This window comes from Theropithecus gelada, chromosome 5 (genome assembly GCF_003255815.1).
Source record: "Theropithecus gelada isolate Dixy chromosome 5, Tgel_1.0, whole genome shotgun sequence".
Lineage (NCBI taxonomy): Eukaryota > Metazoa > Chordata > Mammalia > Primates > Cercopithecidae > Theropithecus > Theropithecus gelada.
This window is the reverse complement of record NC_037672.1, coordinates 100338450-100359967: the sequence shown is the minus strand read 5'-3', so window position 1 is coordinate 100359967 and position 21518 is coordinate 100338450. Positions and strand designations below refer to the sequence as shown.

At 39.3% G+C, this 21518-nt stretch overlaps 1 protein-coding gene across 2 annotated transcripts; it reads right to left on the bottom strand.

Moving 5' to 3' along the window:
* Positions 1-563: 563 nt before the first annotated feature.
* CISD2 (CDGSH iron sulfur domain 2) lies at positions 564-21467 on the bottom strand. 2 transcript variants are annotated; one of them, XM_025384966.1, is made up of 3 exons: positions 21233-21467; positions 3706-3920; positions 564-1792 (listed from the first exon to the last, which is right to left on the bottom strand). In XM_025384966.1, the coding sequence occupies exons 1-3, from the start codon at positions 21333-21335 to the stop codon at positions 1703-1705; spliced, it is 408 nt and encodes a 135-aa protein (XP_025240751.1). In that variant the 5' UTR covers positions 21336-21467; the 3' UTR covers positions 564-1702. The 2 variants fall into 2 exon arrangements, with proteins under 2 accessions (XP_025240751.1, XP_025240750.1); XM_025384965.1 differs by lacking the exon at positions 564-1792 and having other exon boundaries at positions 3510-3920; positions 21233-21442.
* Positions 21468-21518: the final 51 nt, after the last annotated feature.

The window sequence follows — 21518 nt, the reverse complement described above, 5'->3', positions numbered from 1 at the left end:
TTAAAATACATGCTGCTGGTCATGAAGAAGTTACGATCATATAATTGAACCTGACATTACATGTAATAAATGAAAAACCCAAGTACCATGCTTAGTGTAGTGTCTGGTACATACGAGTGCTCAATAACCATTAGTTTTATTTCTAGAAGGATTACCTCTGTCTGCCTCTTGTACCTTCTTATAAAAAGAAAGCAAAGTGAACTGAATGAATTGTATCTTAAATAGACTAAAGAAAAGCTTTTCTATTTGTCTTTTCTCAACTAAGCAGTTTCCATAGTGCCTAGCAAGGTCTCAGAAACACACTCAGTGAAGGGGGTTAAATGATAACTCTTTCAGAACAGAAAGGATTCCCTACAGAGCCCAGCAGAGGCTGAGTACTATGTTGCCCAGCCTGGCCTTGAACTCCTGGGCTCCTGCACTGCAGCTATCCTTCCACCTCAGTCTTCCCAGCAGTTGCGACTACAGGCCTGTGCCATGGCACCTGGCTAAGGATAGCTATTATGAGAGTAGTAATGTAAAATGAAACTGAAGACTCATAATAGTAGGATTAAAAAGTACAAACATTTTAAAGATTCTCCAGTACATTTATTGTGCAAACTTTTTTGTACAGTTGACCCTTACACGTGGGTTTGAACTGGGTGGGTACACTTATGTGCATACTTTCTTCAGTCAAAAGCAGGTGAGGTCACACAGATCAGCATTCATGCATGGGATGTGAAACTCCTGTGTATGGAGGGTCAATTGGAGGGCCAACTTTTCTACATATGGGTTCTGCAAGACTTTCTGTGGGAGTTGCGTATGGGCAGATTTTGGTATACGTGCGGCCCTGGAACCAGTCCCCAGCGTATACAAGGGATGACTGTATTTTAATGGTTTATAGTGTTAAAAAGAGAAAAATGTCCATGTAAGCACACAACACTGAACTATCATTTTAATATGAATTAATATGTCTTATGTTTATTACTAATTGATCTTCAAATTGCAGCAGCCCATGACTTTGGTTGTGAGTGTTCTTGCCATTCCACCCCAGCTGTCACTGAGTCAAATAGTTTAAAATATATACACACACACAGACACAAGCCTTTTGTAAAGTAAACAAATCTTTTATGCTGTAAATAACTGTTCCTCAATGGAACTTTTTATATCCAGTTTACTTCTTTTCTAAAGTTAGGATATTCATATTAAATACACAACAATCTCTATAAAGTAGAGTCTATCTCTGTGAAAACACAAGTAATTCTTGATGGCAATATTTTTCTTAATTCATCTAAACAAATGAAGTTTGGAAGGCCAAAAGAAGAAAAACACACTTCACATTATCAAAACCAAAAGAGATATAAAAAAAATATATTTAACAATGTAGGTGGGAATTTTAAATACAAGATCCTGTTGAAAATATTGATATTCAAAGAAACAAACAGCTTTGGATCCATAGCCACAATTTAGGTTTTCCTAAATTAAAATCAGAAGTGATTTTATTGTTGGAAGATACATTAATTCTTTGAAGTCAGAATAAGAGGCTTGACAATTTAATTTCTAATTAAGTGACTGAATATACAAAGGATCAAATACAAACAGTAGTGCAGTGCAGCAAGAAAATAAATTGGAAGAGATAATTGTTCAACCAGCAGTAATAATTAAGACCACCATTTTAAAATTTTCTATACACAAAGAATGAGAAAATATTGTTATAATATTATTATTATACTTCTTTCTTCTTCAGTATTAGTGGACCCACATTATCTCCTGTCAATTCATTGTGTTTATTATGTGAACCATCGCAGGCAGGAAACTAAAAAGAAAAGAATTACAAGTGTTATTTTTAAAATATGATTCATTAGGTAGAAACATTTGTGAAATGCTCTCAGAAAGAAAGCATATCACTTGCTAAAAAAATCAGATCATTTTCCTGAGTAATAGTTACATTCTATATCCAACTGAACCATATTCAAAATCTAACAATTTAAACAGTTACTTCATTATTTGGTTTAGATTTTAAATAAAAACCTGTGAATGATTCCATATGATTGACTAAAACAGACAATAGGTTTAAAAGGGAATCAAATAAGTTCTTGGTCATTTGTGGAGTTTAAATTTCGAGCTCACCTACTGCTTAATTTTAAAAAAATGGAATTTAATTCAAAATAAATTATAATTTTTTCTTGCTATAAAACTCATGCATACCACACAATTTTTGAAAACAAAAATATATTTTAGGCTGGGTGCAGTAGCTCACGCCTGTAATCCCAACACTTTGGGAGGCAGAGATGGACAAATCACTTGATGTCAGGAGTTCAAGACCAGTCTGGCCAACATGGCAAAAGCCCATCTCTAACTAAAAATACAAAAGTTAGCTGGGCATGGTGGTGTGTGCCTGTGTCTTGGATACCTAGGAGGCTGAGCTGGGAGAATTCCTTGAACCCAGGAGGTAGAGGTTGCAGTGAGCCGAGATCATGCCATTGCACTCCAGCCTGAGTGACAGAGCAAGACTCTGTCCCCCGCAAAAATAAATAAATAAAAATAAATTTTAAAAAATTTACTCATAACCCATCCAGATATAGGTAATAATAATTAACAGTTTGGTATATTTTTTCCTCTGCATTTACTGTGTGTATTGTTTTTTTCCTGTTTTTTGTGAGACAGAGTCTCGCCCTGTCGCCCAGGCTGCAGTGCAGTGGTGTGATCTCGGCTCACTGCAACCTCTGCCTCCCGGGTTCAAGCAATTCTCCTGCCTCAGCCTCCTGAGTAGCTGGGATTACAGGCACGTGCCACCATGCCTGGCTAATTTTTTTTGTATTTTTTAGTGGAGACGGGGTTTCACCATGCTAGTGAGACTGTTCTTGAAACCTTAACCTTGTGATCCGCCTGCCTCGGCCTCCCAAAGTGCTGGGATTATAGGTGTGAGCCACTGCGCCTGGCCTGTGTGTATTCATTTTTTAAACAAAATTGGGATCATACTGTAATATGCTTTCTTACTTATGTTATATCAGGATCTCATGTCATTATACATACTTTAAAAACATGATCGTTTCCCTTTTATCAGATATTTAGTTTATAGAAATTTTGCTATTACAAAGCTGTGATGAACAATACTGTACTTAAAACCTCAAATAATCTATGACCAAGTACAAGAAAACAGATTTTGTCAACTACTTACAGTACTTATCACTCCAAACTCCTTCCCACATTAAAAATCATCTATAATTGAGGCTATCATTTACTAACTCACATTATTAAAGCAGTTTACATACATCATCTCACTTCTCAAAAATATGTAATGTTGATGTATCAGGTTAAAACAAACTAACTCTGAAGATTAGAGATTAAAAATTAAGTAACTTGTCCAACCAAACTCATACTGTGACAAGTATCGTATTTGACCACTATTTACTATGACACCAAAGCTTTCTTCCACTAAACCTTATGTCATCTCTCAAACAATGTGTATTTTAAAATACGTGTTACTCTAGATAAATGCCAAACATTGTGAAAGCATGAGATTTTTATTTTTCTTTGCTGTTCCAACTTTTCTAATGCAGGCAGTATCTATCATGACATGAAAACTTCAATTTAGGAATATGGTCTTTCAGTATCAAATGTTACAGAAAATTCTTTCATTTTAAAGAACTTCAAAACTGGGAATTTAAGAGGCAAAACAATCCTAGCACTGCAAAATTTTCGTGTACATGTAAACAGACATCTTACCGTTTTAGAACGCCAACACCTGCAATAAGCTGCTTTAGCAAGACACAAATCCTCAATGTTTATTTCATTCACTACTTTCGGATTTTCCTTTTGTATTTTAAGATTAATCAAGCTATCCTTCTGTTGTTTTTTCTTCTGGAGGAATGGACGAACTGCAAGGTAGCCAAGAAGTGCGAGTACACCAAGGAAAGGCAATAACCGAAGCCATTCTGAAACTAAATATGTAGATTTGTCAGAATCTGCAGTGCTCTTGGAAAAGAATTCAAAATAGCATGTCTAGTTTCATCCTTGAGCTTATTCTTTATCTGTTACTTTTCACATTAATTCCTTTCTAATGGATCCATAAAACTGTGAATAACACAATAAAGCCAGTTCTACCAAAGACCACCTTATTTTATTTATAATTTGAGACCAGTGAAACCAGAAACCTAACTTTCAGAAATAGGTTCCGGCTGGGCGCTGTGGCTCAAGCCTGTAATCCCAGCACTTTGGGGGCCGAGACGGGCAGATCACGAGGTCAGGAAATCGAGACCATCCTGGCTAACACGGTGAAACCCCGTCTCTACTAAAAAATACAAAAAACTAGCCGGGCGTGGTGGCGGGCGCCTGTAGTCCCAGCTACTCGGGAGGCTGAGGCAGGAGACTGGCGTGAACCTGGGAGGCGGAGCTTGCAGTGAGGTGAGATCTGGCCACTGCACTCCAGCCTGGGCAACAGAGTGAGACTCCGTCTCAAAAAAAAAAGAAAAAAAAAAAAAAAGAAATAGGTTCCATTTCAAATATCCTATCTCATTGTCTACATCAAGTCTATTTGTGTTTGTCTATTTTTATTTTAGAAATTATGATTACTATAACTATAAACAAAATTCAATGTATGACATATTTTATAGGTTAAGAAAACATTTTAACTTTTATCTCCTTAATACTATATCTAAAATCATACTACAGAATATCTGCAAAATTTTTACCACTGATTCATATTATCAGAGAGAACATGTCCTCTGATGCTTTAAGGTACATTTTTGGTAAATGTTGCTAAAGAGCACTGAAATGTTGTGTAAAAGCTACTATTTTAAAGAATAAATTGAAGCTTTCTATGTTGAATGTTCTCATTTTAAGATACATCTCATTCCATAAACTTCACTTAAAGCCTTTTGGAGTACCCAGTCTGTCTTAAGGGGACAGGGAATATAAGTGATATAAATGCAGTAGTCCCTATGCCTATGCAATAGTTCCCCATACCAGGAAACCAAGATAAATGTTTCAACACACATTTATCAAATGTCTGCTAGCGCCCTGCCTCTGATGGGCTCCTTTCTGTTCTTATAGAATTATCAGTTAACTTCCTTCACTGAATGCCTATTTTGATACCTTGCTAGGCACTATGTAGAAATAGCTCAGTTGAGAAAAGAGAAAAATAGGAAATAATATGCTAACGCATGCTAATAAACATTAAAGATAAATGAACAGATTATGCTAAGAGTATAATGGCCCTAGCTCATTTAACACTATGTTAGCTTAAACAACTATATGTGGTAGGTATCATTATTATCCCCATTTTACATGTGAGAAAACTATAGCCTAAGCAGGTTTAGTCCAGGACAGCCTAAATCCAAAGCCTGTTGTCAGTTATCATGAATGAAACCCAATAGATCTAAAATTAAAATCTGTTCCTCTCTTGGTAAAACTACTCTCAAGAGATAATAGTACTATTTAACTATTGAAAGAAAGACTTAATATGAACCCTTCCAAAATGGAATTATTTTTGATATAACATCATGCCAAAGAAATCTAAATGAAAAAACCTATTTATCTACCATTTGCATAGATAGCAGCTGTAAGAGTGGCTGGCAAAGAAGACACAATAAATGGTAGCTTTTATTCAGAGATTATAGAGATTGGTGAGGAAGTACGAGCAACTTCTTTGGAAAAAATATTTTGCCAAATAACTTGACAATGCTATATGGCAAAAATCTTCGAGAATATAATCTTGTAGTTACCAGAATAAAACTCTGTAAAAGTATGAACTTCGTCTGCCATGTTGGCTGTTACATTCTCATAACCAAAGTGGAGACACCCAAATAGGTACTTTGAGTGAACTAAAGCTCTGGAGATGACACAGAACTGTTTTTTGGGGGAGAAGGGGGCCTATGTATAAGATCTGTGCTACTCAATATGGGCACCACTAGCCATACTGTTAGATTTGTACCCAATAGGCTTGTAGAAACTGTCTTGAAATAACAGTTTATTACTTATAGTTCCCAAGAGGAAGAGATACACTATGCAATGCAGGGCCACATGAGAAGGCACTAGGGTTGATCAGGAGGAAGAAAGTGGAAAGGGAAAAAGCATGGGCACAGGCCTTTATTGTGGTTTCCACAGAAAAGGCAAGGCAGGAAACTGTTTAGGGCTGGGTAGCTTGAATAATTTCAGTGGGTTCTGTAATGGTCCCTAGTTGTCTTCTACCTATCCCTGGGGTGATTTAGGACAGGAGAGATACTGACTTCATGTGTAAGGGATTAGATAAAGGAGGTGGTTGGGGGCATGGGTTTTGGATTGGTTGGTTTGCATATGAAAGGCATGCTCACAGGCAAGTTATTTAATATCTCTAGGAATTAAATAGTCTCCACAGCCAACAAGGCCCCTAAAAAATATTAAAGCATAATAAAATACAGAAAATTGAAAACGTGGTTAATATACACATATGGGCTGGGTGTGGTGGCTCACGCCTATAATCCCAACACTTTGGGAGGCTGAGGGTGGATCACAAGGTTAGGAGTTCGAGACCAGCCTGGCCAACATGGCAAAACCCCATCTCTAATAAAAATACAAAAAATTATCCGGGCGTGGTGGCAGGCGCCTGTAATTCCACCTACTTGGGAGGCCGAGGGAGGAGAATTGCTTGAACCCAGGAGGCAGAGGTTGCAGTGAGCCAAGATTGTGCCATCGCACTCTAGCCTGGGCAACAAGAGCAAGACTCCATCTCAAAAACAAAACAAAACCAAAAAAACCACGTGGCTATTCACATGTAAATAAACTAAAATTAAGTAAAATGTAAAACACTGTTTCTAAGACACACTGGTCACCTTTCAGAGGCTCAACAGCTAGCTACATGTGACTAGTGACTACCATATTGAACAGTACAGAGAACATTTCCGTTACCACAAAGTTTTACTGGACAGTGCTGCTACAGATCATTGGCTCTATAAAGTGCCATTTCCGCAGAATGGCAAGACTACCTTTCCAGCTTCAACTCCCACAAATATGGTCTCTTCGTGTACCTGAAGCCAGTCAGGGCTATTGTCTAGTAAGCAGCCTTTCTGAGTTCTCTGCACATGGAGTTCCTTCTGTTTTATCTGACTAATTTGCATAGACCCTTCAAGACTAGAGTCAAATATTACTTCCTCCTGAGGTCTTCCTCAATTTCACAAAGCAGAATCAATCACTTCCTCCTGTGTTTCCAAGCTGCATTCCTCATGTTTCTGCTACCACACTACTGTAATTACTTGTTTCTAAAGTTGTCTCTTCTATAAATCTATGAGAAAAGAAATTCTGTTCTACTCTTCATGGCACAAAGTAGATGCCTCATATATGTTTAATGACTGACTTACAGATGGAATGAACAAGCACAAATGTCACATACTTTCTCACTCACCATATTGTTCTGTAATTTGTATTTACACTTATCTTCTAGGCAATGAATGTCTTAGCTCGCATTTGGCCCCGGTATCCAGTATGTAACTTGAAACAGCAGTTTAAATGTTTGTTCAATGTGGAATAACATTAAGTATTATTGTATATATTACAATATTTTAGAAGTCATAAAAGCTTAAATTTATCAAAAAGCAAGCGAATGCAAATGTAAAGATGACAACCTTGTTTATTTATTTTTACTTTTTTTTTTCAAATTATTATTTCTTTATTATTTTTATGTATTTCAAAAGCCTTTATTCATTTTTGGTCAGAGAAAAGGACAATCTCAAGGTCAACTTTTCACTTAATTATACATTTGAACTTACAGGATTCACTGTCCTAGATACTGTACCTACTGACAACACAAAATGAACTCCCTCCTAGTCCCTAAAGTTGCATGTTGAAAGAATAAGCAGAGTCCCTTGCAATAGCCACACTGGTACTTATCCTAGGTATAAGGTGAAATAGAAAAACAGAAGCAAAAATGGCCAAGAGCATCGTAACTTGATAGCCCGCCAAGTACAAATATCACTGGAACAAACAAAGTTGTAGGCACTAAATTTTTTTAAAAAGTTCATAAGCATAAAAAAACTTAAACTGGTTGCACGAGATTAACTACTCTGCATGTGGACACGTGTGCCAATCCCAGTAGTTAACCTGGAGACAAACATCCTTAAATCCAATTAACTATACTGAATGCAAAATTCAAAGTTTGTGTTTACGCAGGTCCTCTAAAACCTAGATATGAAATTATTTCTTTTCAATGCACCAGGAAAATCTACTGTAATGACACGAGTCAGGCACACTTGGATCAACATTAACATACCTAAGACTTAACCTTTTCCACTATTCCTTCCAACGTCTGAATATGCAAATGCTTACCTACTCGAATTTATTCACTAACTACATTAAAATGATATTTACTATCATGACTTTTTCTAAACTCACATGGCATTTGCAGTTAACTGTATTATTTATTTATTTTTGAGACAGGGTTTCACTTCCATTGCCCAGGCTGGAGTGCAGTGGTGCACTCTTGGCTCACTGCAACCTCCACCTCCCAGGCTTAAGCTATCCTCCTGCCTCTGACTCCCAAGTAACTGAAACTACAGGAGCACACCACAGCGTCTGGCTAATTTTTGTATTTTTAGTAGAGATGGGGTTTCACTATGTTGGCCAGGCTGGTCTCAAACTCCTGACCTCAAGTGACCCGCCTGCCTCAGCCTCCCAAAGTCTTGGGATTACAGGCATAAGCCACCACGCTTGATTTTTTTGTACTGACTTTTGTACTGATACATAATAACTGTACATATTTATGGGGTACATGTGATATTTTGATACATGCATACAAAGTGTAATGATCAAATCAGTGTAATTGGGATATGTGTCACCTCATTTATCATTTATTTATATTGAGAACATTCCAGATTTTCTCTCCTAGCTATTCTGAAATATACACTAAAATTACTGGTAACAATAGTCACCCTATTATGCTGTTGAATACTAGAACTTTTCCTGGATAACTGTACTATAGTGCCCATTAACCAACCTCTCTTCATTTTCTGCTCCCTACCCTTCCTAGCCTCTGGTAACTACTATTTGACTATCTCCCTGAGATCAACTTTTTTAGCTCCCACATATGAATGAGTATGTAGAATATTTCTCTGTCAATTAAGGCTGATTTTATATGAAGAAAGATAAAATACAGAAAAATCAAGAAACTTTAAAAAAAATTTAAACTGTGCTAGTCTCATTGGATCTGTTTGATATATGTTCAGCTATTACAGATATTTTAGATACTTTGAAAGGAAAATATTACTAACTGTAAATAATGTGCAAAATAAAATAATTTTTTTTTTTTTTGAGACAGAGTCTCACTCTGTTGCCCAGGTTGGAGTGCAGTGTCAGCTCACTGCAACCTCCGCCACCCGGGTTCAAGCGATTCTTGTGCCTCAGTGACCTCCCGAGTAGCTGAGATTATAGGTGCATGCCACCACACCCGGCCAATTTTTGTATTTTAGTAGAGATGGCGTTTCACCCTGTTGCTCAGGTTGGTCTCAAGCTCCTGACCTCAGATGATCAGCCCACCTTGGCCTCTCAAAGTGCTGGGATTACAGGTGTGAGCCACCATGCCTGACCAAATAAAATAATTCAAAATAATTTGTTTGTTTGTTTGTTTTCTTAACGAGGCAGTCTCACTCTGTTACCCAGGCTGGAGTGCAGTGGCATGATCTTGGCTCACTGCAACCTCTGCCTCCTGGGTTCAAGCGATTCCTGTGCCTCAGCCACCCAAATAGCTGGGATTATAGATGTGCACCACCACACCAAGCAAATTTTTGTATAAAATGATGTATTTTATTCAGCATACATTTATTTTTGTTTTAGGATTATAAAAAATAACATTGATGTATTTATGTGGTAAACTTATCTCTTTTTCAGTATGTAAATACATAGGCTGTAAATGCTTTAAAAATAAGGTTATATTGTATTTTTTACTTAATGGTATGTCAGATTATTATATTATTTCCCCAATTTCTTAATATCAGTTGGAAACATAAATTTTAATGGCTGCATCTACCTATCATGTTCCCCGATCACAATATAAGAGATACAAGGGGGCCGGGTGTGGTAGCTCACGCCTGTAATCCCAGCACTTTGGGAGGCTGAGGTGGGCAGATCATTTGAAGTCAGGAGTTTGTGACGAGCCTGGCCAACATGGTGAAATCCCGTCTCTACTAAACATACAAAAAATTAGCTGGGCGTGGTGGCATGTGCCTATAATCCCAGCTACTCAGGAGGCTGCGGCAGGAGAATCACTTAAATCTCGGAAGCAGAGGTGGCAGTGAGGCCAGATCTCACCACTGCACTCCAGCCTGGGAGACAGAGAAGAGACTGTCTCCAAAAAAAAAAAAAAAAAAAAAGAAAAAAAAAAAAAAAAAAAAAAAAAAAAAAAAAAGAAAAAGAGAGATACAAGGGCAGGGACTTTATTTGTCTGATCACCTGTGTCCCCAGTGCCTATATAATGTCTGGCTCAATTTATTTAACTTACTTTTGTTTGAAGTGTAATTTACAGTTCACTTTATTGAGTTTTGTGGGGGGGTGTGTGTGTGTGTTTCTTTTTTGAGATGGAGTCTCACTCTGTTGTCCAGGCTGGAGTGCAGTGGCATGATCTTGGCTCACTGCAACCTCTGCCTCCCAGGTTCAAGCGATTCTCCTGACTCAGCCTCCCGAATCACTAGGATTACAGACGCCTGCCAAACGCCCTGCTAATTTTTGTATTTTTAGTAGAGATGGGGTTTCACATGTCGGCCAGACTCTCAAACTCCCATCTGCCTGCCTCAGCCTCCCAAAGTGCTGAGATTACAGGCATGAGCCACGGCACCTGGCCAAGCTCTGTGTTTGGTAAGCACTCAGTTTGATGAGTTTTGGAACGATATGGACCTATAAACACCACCTAAGACAAAATATATTTCCATTGCCCCAGAAAGTTTGCTCTTGTAGTACCTTTCCAGTCAATCCCCCCTTTCTGATTTTTATTAAGTGCTTACTAAACATTTTCTGAAAGAAGAAAACAATTTCTCGTTAAACAGTTTTTACTATATAATTATTACTATAAAATTAAATATTTACTATATAATTATTAAGTATCTACTAATATGGTTTGGCTCTGTGTCCCCTTCCAAATCTCATCTCAAATTGTAATCCCCATACTCCCCACATCAAGGGAGGAACCTGGTGGGTGGTGATTAGATAATCAAGGCAATCTCCGCCATGCTTTTTTCCTGATAGTGAGTTCTCATGAGATCTGGTTTTAAAATGGGCTCCTCCTGCTTTGCTCTTCACTCTTCTCTCCTGCCTCCTTGTGAAGAAGGTGCCCCTTCCACCATAATTGTAACTTTCCTGAGGTCTCCCTAGTCATGCGTAACTGTGAGTCAATTAAACTTCTTTCTTTTATAAATTACCCAGTTTGGGGTAGTATTTTTATGTTTTTATTTATTTTATAGCAGTGTGAAAATACAGTAAATTGCTACAACAGAGAGTTGGGTACTGCTATCAAGACACCCTAAAAATGTGGAAGCAATTTTGGAACTGGGTAACTGGCAGAGGTTGGAACACTTTGGAGTGCTCAGAAGACAGTAACATGTGGGAAGTTTGGAACTTCCTAGAGATTTGTTGAATGGTTTTGACCAAAATGCTGCTAGTGATATGCACAATAGCATCAAGGACGTCGTCTCAGATGGAGATGAGGAACTTATTGGGAAATGGAACAAAGGTCACTCTTGCTATGCTTTAGCAAACAGACTGGTGGCATTTTGTGCCTGCCCAAGAGAGTTATGAAACCTTTAACTTGAGGGAGAGATGATCTGAAATAGGAACTTAGGTTTAAAGGGAAGTAGAGCATAAAAGTTTGGAAAATTTGCAGCCTGACAATGCAACAGAAAAGAAAAACCCAGCTGGGTGCTGGTGGCTCACGCCTGTAATCCCAGCATTTTGGAAGGCTGAGAGGGTGAATCATGAGGTCAAAAGATCGAGACCATCCTGGCCAACATGGTAAAACCCCATCTCTACTAAAAATACAAAATGTGCCTGTAGTCCCACCTACTCGGGAGGCTGAGGCAGGAGAATCACCTGAACCCAGGAGGCGGAGGCTGCAGCGAGCTGAGATCGTGTCACTGCATTGCAGCCTAGGTGACAGTGGGAGACTCTGTCCCTCCCCTGCCAAAAAAAAAAAAAAAAAGAAAAACCCATTTTGTGGGGAGAAATTCAAGCTGGCTACAGAAATCTGCGTAAGTTACAAGGAGCCAAATATTAATTACCAAGACAATAGGGAAAATGTCTCCAGGGAATGTCAGAGGTCTTCACATCAGGCCCTTCCTTAACAGGCCCAGAGGCCTAGAAGGAAAAAATGGTTTTGTGGGTCTGGCCCAGGGCTTTGCTGCTTTGTGCAGTAGTGGGACTTGATGCCCTGTGTCCCAGCCATGGCTAAAAGAGGCCAACATACAGCTTGGGCCATTGCTTCAGAGGGTGCAAGCCCCAAGCCTTGGTGACTTCCATGTGGTGTTGGGCCTGCGGGTGCATAGAAGTCTAGAATTGAGGTTTGGGAACTTCACCCTAGATTTCAAAGGATGTATGAAAACACCTGGATGTCCAGGCAGAAGTCTACTGCAGGGATGGAGCCTTCATGGAGAACCTCTGCTAGGGCAGTGCAAAGGGGAAATGTGGGGTTGGAGCCCTCACACATAGTCCCCACTGGGTCACTGCCTAGTGGACCTGTGAGAAGGCAGCTACCTGCTCCAGACCCCAGAATGGTAGATCTAACAACAGCTTGCCCCATGCATCCAGAAAAGCTGCAGGCATTCAATGCCAGCCCATGAAGGAGCTGCCCAAGGCCATGGGAGCCTACCCTGGCATCAGTGTGCTCCAGATGTGACACGGGGTCAAGGGAGAACATTTTGGAACTTTATGATTTAATGACTACCCCACTGGATTTCAGACTTGCATGGGTCCTGTGGCCTCTTTGTTTTGGCCAATTTCGCCCATTTGGAATACGTGTTTTTACCCAATGCCTGTACTGCCATTGTATCTTAAAAGGAATTAACTTGTGTTTTATTTTACTGGCTCATAGGTGGAAGGGACTTGCCTTGTTTCAGATGAGGCTTTGTATTGTGAACTTTTGAGTTAATGATGAAATGAATTAAGACTCTGGAGGACTGTCAGGAAGGCATGATTGGTTTTGAAATGCAAAATGGATGTGAAATTTGGGAGGGGCCAGGGATGGAATAATATGGCTTGGCTCTGTGTCCCCACCGAAATCTCACCTCTTATAATCCCCATAATTTCCACATGTTGAGGGAGGAAACTGGTGAGAGGTGATTGGATCATGGGGGTGGTTTCTCCATGCTGTTCGCATGAGATCTGGTTTTATAAGGAGCTCTTGTCCTTTCACTCCTCACTCTTCTCTATCCAGCTGCCTTGTGAAGAAGGTGTCTGCATTCCCTTCCACCATGACTGTAAGTTTCCTAAGGCCTACCTACCCATGCAGAACTGTGAGTCAACTAAAACTCTTTCCTTTATAAATTACCCACTCTTGGTTATTATCTTTTTTTTTTTTTTTTTCAGATGGAGTCTCACTCTGTCACCAGGCTGGAGTGCAGTGGCGTGATCTTAGCTCACTGCAATCTCTGCCTCATGGGTTCAAGTGATTCTCCTGCCTCAGCCTCCTGAGTAGCTGGGATCACAGGTGTGCACCACCACACCCAGCTAATTTTTTTGTATTTTTAGTACAGACGGGGTTTCACCATGTTGACCAGGATGGTCTTGATCTCCTGACCTCGTGATCTGCCTACCTCGGCCTCTCAAAGTGCTGGGATTACAGGTGTGAGCCACAGCACCTGGCCTCTTGAGTAGTATCTTTATAGCAGTGTGAAAACAGACTAATACACCTACTATGTAGAGATACTGTGCTAACTGCAAATACAGTAGCTGTCTTATTTATCTCTATGTAACCAGTGCTTAGTAATTTGCACAGAATAGGACTTCAGTAAACAACTAATTCAGTTTATCTGTGGTGTAAATTCAGATTTTCATATACTTGGAACCAGGTTTCCTTTGTCTGTAAAGCAGGAATAACAAATGTAAGTTCATTTGTTCAACAGTATTTACTTAGTACCCACGACACTCCACCAACTGCACTATGTGGGGATACCAGCTAATAGTTAGATAAGGTCCCTTCTCTCATAGGGTATATATTTCAGAGGAGAGAGACAATAAACAAGTGAATAAACAAGATGATCACAGACTGTAGTAACTGTTATAAAGGAAATAAAGGATGACATAAGAGAAAAACTAACCTGAGGCAAAGCAGTAGGTTGGCTGCAATTTTAGGTAAGGGGTCAGGGAAGATTTCTGAAAAAAGAACCTTTAAGCAGAGACCAAAAGAATGAGAAGCCAGGAGCTCAAGCACTTGAGAACAGAATTTTCAAGGCACAGAGAAAAGTAAAGAGTCTCCTAACTTCATAGGATTGTTGGGAGAAATGAATGAAGTAGGAACCCACTCAGTAAAAACTACAGAACACAAATCAAACTATTTATGCATTCTGCCTTAAAACTATATAATTAGGTAAATATTTGTCTCTTCCCCAACTAAACAAAAAATTCCTAACTCCCTACCCTTTAACAGAGACTTACATAAACCAAGACTTCAGTAAGTTTTAGCCTAACTGAGTTTGTACTCCAACAAAAATTCCTACAAGGTCTGGACTTATTTGCCTTTGTTCATGGCTTATGAATAATAACAGTATAAGTTAAAATACAGGAAGACTACTTAAAATATTTAAGAAAAAAACTTTCAGCACTTTCTAAAATTGTAATACCTCACTCTCATGTGTCAAGTAATGGGACACATACTGAAGATACAAAAATTATAAAACACAGTCCCTATCAGAAAGGAGCTTGCCATTTAGAATGGAATACAGACCTATAAAAAACGATTATAGTACTGTGTAGTATGAGCAATCATACAGAAGCAACGCAGAGGTACAAGTTATTCACTCTTTACTGGGATGAGCAAAAACTGTACAGGTTTTGATACTTAAATAGGTTTCTGAAAGATGAAGAGTACAGAAGTTCATGGGTATATGGGAGGAGGAGCTTCATTCCATGCAGAGGAAGCTGCATAGGCAAAGGTACAGAGATATGACATACATTAAGTGTCTGGGAAACTAAGCACCACAGTACTACCAGAATTTAATGAAAGGGAACTGTAGAACTAAACAGGTGCCATATGATGACCATATGATGACAAGCTCTGATATTCAACAGGTAAGTAGGAATCTACCCTGTGCATTAACAGGAAACCACTGAAATATATGAATATTAACCTAACTAGGAAATTGTTCACCTATGAAGTCACTCTGATATCAGATGGAAGATGGATTAGAGAGCCACAGGAATAGCGGAGAGGGCTAGTGGAAGAAGACAAGGCAAGACAACCTGTTGGAAATCCATGGAAATAGTCTGGAAGAAAATAGTTTGAGATAAAACTAAGGCAGTGGCATTAAAGCAGAGAAGAGAGAATAAATGTGAGCAGTAGTCTCTACTAGGATTCCCTAAACTGCAGAGAACAATGTGTTTGTGCTTGCATTTTCGTTTTCTTTTTTAGCTTAAAACAACAGAAATGTATTCACTCACAGTTCTAGTGGCGACAAGTCAAAAATCAAGGTGTCAGCATAGCTGGTTCCTTCTGGAGGATCTGAGAGAGAAGCTGTGGTGTCCCTTAGCTTGTAGGCCTATCACCCCAATCGCTGCCTCCATCTTCACATGGTGTTCTCCCTTTGCGTGTGCCCAAATTTCCTTTTTAAAATATTTTAATATAATTTCGACTTTTATTTTAGGTTGAGGGGGTAAACGTGCAGGTTTGTCACGAGTATATTGTGTGATGCTGAGGTTGGGGGTATGACTGATCCTCTCACCTAGGTAGTGAGCATAGTACCCAATAGTTTCAACCCTGGCCTCCTGCTTCCCTCCCCTTTAGCAGTTCCCAGTGTCTACTATTGCCATCTTCATGTCCATGAATACTCAATGTTTAGCTCCCAGTTATAAGAGTACGTGTTATTTGGTTTTCTATTTCTCTGTTAATCTCCTTAGGATAATGGTCTCCAGCTGCATCCATATTGCTGCAAAGGATAAGATTTTGTTCTTTTTTCCGTTTTGCCAATTTTTTTTTTCTTTTTTTGAAGACAGAGTTTCACTCTGTTACCCAGGCTGGAGAGCAGTGGCACAATCTCAGCTCACTGCGACCTCGCCTCCTGGGTTCAAATGATTCTCCTGCCTTGGCCTCCTGAGAAGCTGAGAATACAAGTGTGCACTATCACACCCAGCTAATTTTTGTATTTTTAGTAGAGATGGGGTTTCACCATGTTGGCCAGGCTAGTCTCGAACTCCCAACCTCAAGTGATCTGCCTGCCTCAGTTTCCCAAAGTGGTGGGATTAAAGGCATGAGCCACTGTACCTGGCCTGTTTTGCCAGTTTTAAAATATGAGTTGTTCATCTTCTTATCAAGCTCAATACTGAGCAAGGACCTAATATTCATAATGACTTTTGGGTCCCATATAAAAAAAAAATTTTATTATTATACTTTAAGTTCTAGGGTACATGTGCACAATGTGCAGGTTTGTTACATATGTATACATCTGCCATGTTGGTGTGCTGCACCCATTAACTTGTCATTTACATTAGTTATATCTCCTAATGCTATCCAGTTTTTTCTAAGAGATGGTTTCGCTCTGCCACCTAGGCTAGAATGCAGTGCCACGACTCAAGCAATTATCTTGCCTCAGCCGTCCACGTATCCCACTATTAAGATAAATAACAGGACCAAAAAGGAAGAATGAAAGAACCAGCACCAACAGAGAAACAAAATCTAGGCCACATGCAGTGGCTCACACCTGTAATTCCAGCACTTTGGGAGGCTGAGGTGGGTGGATAGCTTGAGCTCAAGAGTTCAAGACCAGCCTGGGCAACATGGCAAAACCCCGCCTCTAAAAACAGATACAAAAAAATGAGGCAGATGTGGTGGCATGCACTTGTAGTACCAGCTACTCAAGAGGCTGAGGTGGGAGGATCGCTTGAGCTTGCAAAGTCGAGGCTGCAATGAGTGGGTCGAGATCATGCCACCTTCACTCCAGCCTAGGCAACAGAGTGAAACCCTTTTTCAAAAAAGAAAGCCAAAATCTAGTCAGAAAAGAAAATTTCAAAGCAACTTGAATAGCTAACTTGGTTAGGCTTTGTGTCCCCACTGAAATCTCATTTTGAATTCTAATCCCCACGTGTCAAGGGAAAGACCAGGTGGAGGTAATTGGATTATGGGTGTGGTTTCCCCCATGCTGTTCTTGTGATACTAAGTGAGTTCTCATGAGATCTGATGGTTTTATAAGGGGCTCTTCCTCCTTTGCTCGGCACTACTTCTTCCTGCCATGATGTGAAGAAAATGCCTTGTTTTCCCTTCACCTTCCTCCGTGATTGTATGTTTACTGAGGTCTCCCCAACCATGCTGAACTATGAGTGGATTAAATGTCTTTCATTTATAAATTATCCATTCTTGCACAGTTCTTTATAGCAGTATGAAAACGGACTAATATGGTAGCTAGCAATTTTAACATAAATTTTCTGAAAGTTTAGACACGGTTAAAACGAAGTATCTCCTTCGGGAAACAGAATTAGGTTTAACCTTTTATTATATATAATGATACAGGCTAGCTATAACACCTATTCAAGACATATAAATACTATTATTAAAACATTTTTTTAATGTACCCATAGACAAACTCGGATCTCAATGAGGAATTACATTCCATAAACCTAGAACAGAAATTTTCCATTTCAAATTTTCAAACATCTACATATAATATAGCCATATCATCTTATGATACCATAAAAATAACACTGGCAGCTTGGTTGCTGGTTATTTTATAACGTATTTTCTCATTTATCATTTGTAGCTAAACACAGAAATTATTTCTATTTATTAACTATTGAAAAGATAAAATACATTTAATGCATGGCTTTACTATTACCACTTAAAACCTAAGGTAGGGCTGGGCGCAGTGGCTCACACCTGTAATCTCAGCACTTTGGGCGGGTGAGGCAGGCGGATCACCTGAGGTCAGGAGTTTCAAGACGAGACTGGCCAACATGGTAAAACTCCATCTCTACTAAAAATACAAAAAATTAGCCAGGCATGGTGGCACACGCCTGTAGTCCCAGCTACTCAGGAGGCTGAGGCGTAAGAATTGCTTGAACCCAGGAGGCAGAGGTTGCAGTGAGCTGACACTGCACTCCAGCCTGGCAACAGAGACTCCCTCTCAAAAAACAAAACAAAACAAAACAAAACAAAAACCTAAATTAAACATAAATTAGATACTCACAATAATTTATCTTGAACGCCTCACTCTTGAAAATGTGACAAACAAAGACAGATAAGTTGTTTCTGATAGGTAAGAATTGCCTGTACTTAACTAGTATATGGTCATTAAAGATCTCCATGTGTTTTCTAAGAATGCAGAGTCATCATAAAAGAGTCAATTGCTTTAAAAAAAAAAAAAAAGCTAATTTCAATAGGGAAGGAAATGTAGGCAATAATAATGTGAACTCTATTGTTTTTTGCTCCAATTTTCATAAAAGAAAATGGAAATATTTTTTGGTCTCCTAGACACTTTAAACAATTGCTAAAAAGTTGTCTTCCAGGTTTTTATTTTAACAAAAGTCTACATTATGGATTCTACATGTAACTCATTTAAGAAAGCCAAATGTCATTAACTACTACAATCTATTCAGAATGGGAGACCAAGAGTCGAAAGTAGCCACTGAAATTTTTCTTCTAGAATACTCCAAAATAAACCCTGCAATTGTTTTGTCCAATCCAAAAAGGGCTATCTCTTTTTTCATAAACCAGTTATTACAGGTATGTTCATGTTTCCTAAACAAACCAGCAATAAAATGAGAACTATTACCTATAGCCACATTGTAATGGGACTTAAGTTAAATGTATGTTATTAAAATACTTCTCAGAATGGTCATTATTTCTGAGAATCAGTCTTCATATTAAATATTTAACAACTTTAAAGAGGAAGTTACTATATATTCTTGATTTAAGAGGGAAAAAGTTTTGGTTGAGTTTTCTTAATGTCTTTAATAGGAATTAAATATTTGTTGACACTAGGGATCCTCGAGAAAAGAAAGCACACTTCTAAAATCTAGCCATTAAATCTAGTTTCATACTTTCTAATTTTCTTCAATTATACTTGATTTACAGAAAATTGAAACTAATATAAATGCAGCCACCATCTGGAAAAAATATACGTAATTCATTGGACGTTTTCCTTTCTTGACCGTTAAAAACTCAACAGTTAACTTATGCAAATTAGTAAGAAGGTAAGTTGACAAAAGGGTACAAATGTCACAAAAACCAGGTCAATACCGTTTTGGCCTGGTATTGCTATTTAAGTGAAGACATCCAAAAGGGAGAAATATGACAACTGGTATTTGCTTACTTGCCAATGAACTATTACATAGTGAATATTAAAAAATAGAAACATTTCTAATTTCCAGTTGTAAGGGAATGAATAGTTAGGCCCATTGTGATGTTAAAATTAAAATCAGCATTTAGTTGTCAGGGAAAAAATGAGGATTACATTAAAATATGTAAGTTACTTAAGTAAAAGAAGTGGGGAAAGTCAAAATTGTATGGAATTGCTGCAATTCTGTCAGAGTAAACTGGTAGGATCAAAAGATTTTGATGTTTATGAACACTTGATGTGAAACGTTTTTCATTTTATTTTACTTTTGCATTGCTTCTGATGTTTAGATGTTCCTTTTTAATGTTTATTATTGTTACCATGCTTTCTATTCAATTGCATATTTTCTACTAAAACTCTTAATATTTAAAAAATATTAAAATCTCACAATCCACTCAACAGAGCGGCTGTCTGAGCATAATTCTATTGATCTCTAGATTTGGAAGAGAATTTGTCATCTAGTTTATCCCTTCTAAATCTATCGACCACCCACCACCAGAGTCTTTTTGTTTGTTTTCTTCATCTTTGAGAGGGGCTATTACCAAAGCACCACATTTGTTTGGGGAAAGCATTCTTTAATTAAAAAAAAAAATCTTCCTTAAACTGAAATTCACCTCCCAATAACCTTCACTAATTTGGTTAATTTGGTATCAGTTCTATATTTTAGTCTACACAAATCTTATTTTTCTTCTACCAGACATTGGTGCGATTGCTGTATTTTAGGTCAGGTACTATGGATCTTTAGAACGTTCGCGGCGAAGCAACCCTATTTACCTCAGAATTATCTTAATTAATGTTTGCACTCCCTGATAACCTAGGACACAGGAGTTCAATACTTGTTCATGTCTTCACCATCAGTCTGAGTTCCGTTTAGAAATATCCCCCTTACAACCAAACTCGGTCTGAGTTCAGTTTAGAAATATCCCTCTTAACAATGAAATGCTTGTAACTCAACACCATCTCCCGAGTGCTGACTGCATTCTGGAGATTTTCATCCTTTAGATGTGAAATCCTCATGAGTTCTGTGGGTTAAGTGAGGGCCCTTAAGTATAGAACGTTACATATATTCACTAAAATTCATTTTCTAAGATTTCACCCCCATACCGGCCTTCGAATACTTTCTTGGGTAAGGTACCTTTCTTCCAACTTAAGTTCCCTCAGCAGGCCCCGGGACCTAGAAACGGAGGTGACCTCAAATACCCCCATGATAGGTCAATTCTAACCTGAGGGAATGGAGGTTATCTCCTAATTTCGTAACTAAATAAAACGGTCATATACGTGTTACGTGTAAGTCTATATTTCTCTCCCACACACTCCCACCCAACCCACACGCTGAGGCTACAACCCAGCCGATAGCTGGGGCTGCCTGTTACATGAGGCCTTAGATAACGACGACTTATCTCGCTTTAAAATAAACAAGTACGCTACAGAGAGCGATGAGCAGGGCAGGAGATGAAAGAGACTGGCCTGCTCCCAACTCAGCACCTTCTAGCACCTTCTCTGCAAAAACCTGGTATCTTGCCACGGAATGACACCGGAGACAACTCCGAGGACAAAAGACTCTGGCAATTCAAGAACCTGGAGGCAGCCTCACAGGCGTTCCCCAGACAGCTGCGCCTGCGCGCGCCCACCTTCCTCTGCGCGCGGGGATCACGTGCCAAGCGCCGAACTCCGTTCCGCCCCTTGGCCCTAGGATTTTTACGCCTCCTTCCCCCGCTTGGCGAGCGTGCAAGGATGGGGACTGGCTGATCGGGGAGGATTACCTGTGAGCCTAGCGAACCCGGTAATGCTTTCAGGAACTGGGAGCCGCTTCAGATATGCGGGGAGCTGCACCTTCACGATGCGGGCCACGCTCTCCAGCACCATCCTGGCCAGCGGCGTCCACTCCTCTCCTAAGCCCCCTCAGTTCTGGCCAAGCTGCAGCGCCTGCGCCGAGAGCGGAAGCGGCCAGCGGGCACTCGCGGCCTGGGCCTGGGCGGCGGGCGGGGCGGCGGGCCCTGGGAGGAGAGGTGACCTGCCGGGCGCCGATTGGCGGAGGGCGAGTGACGT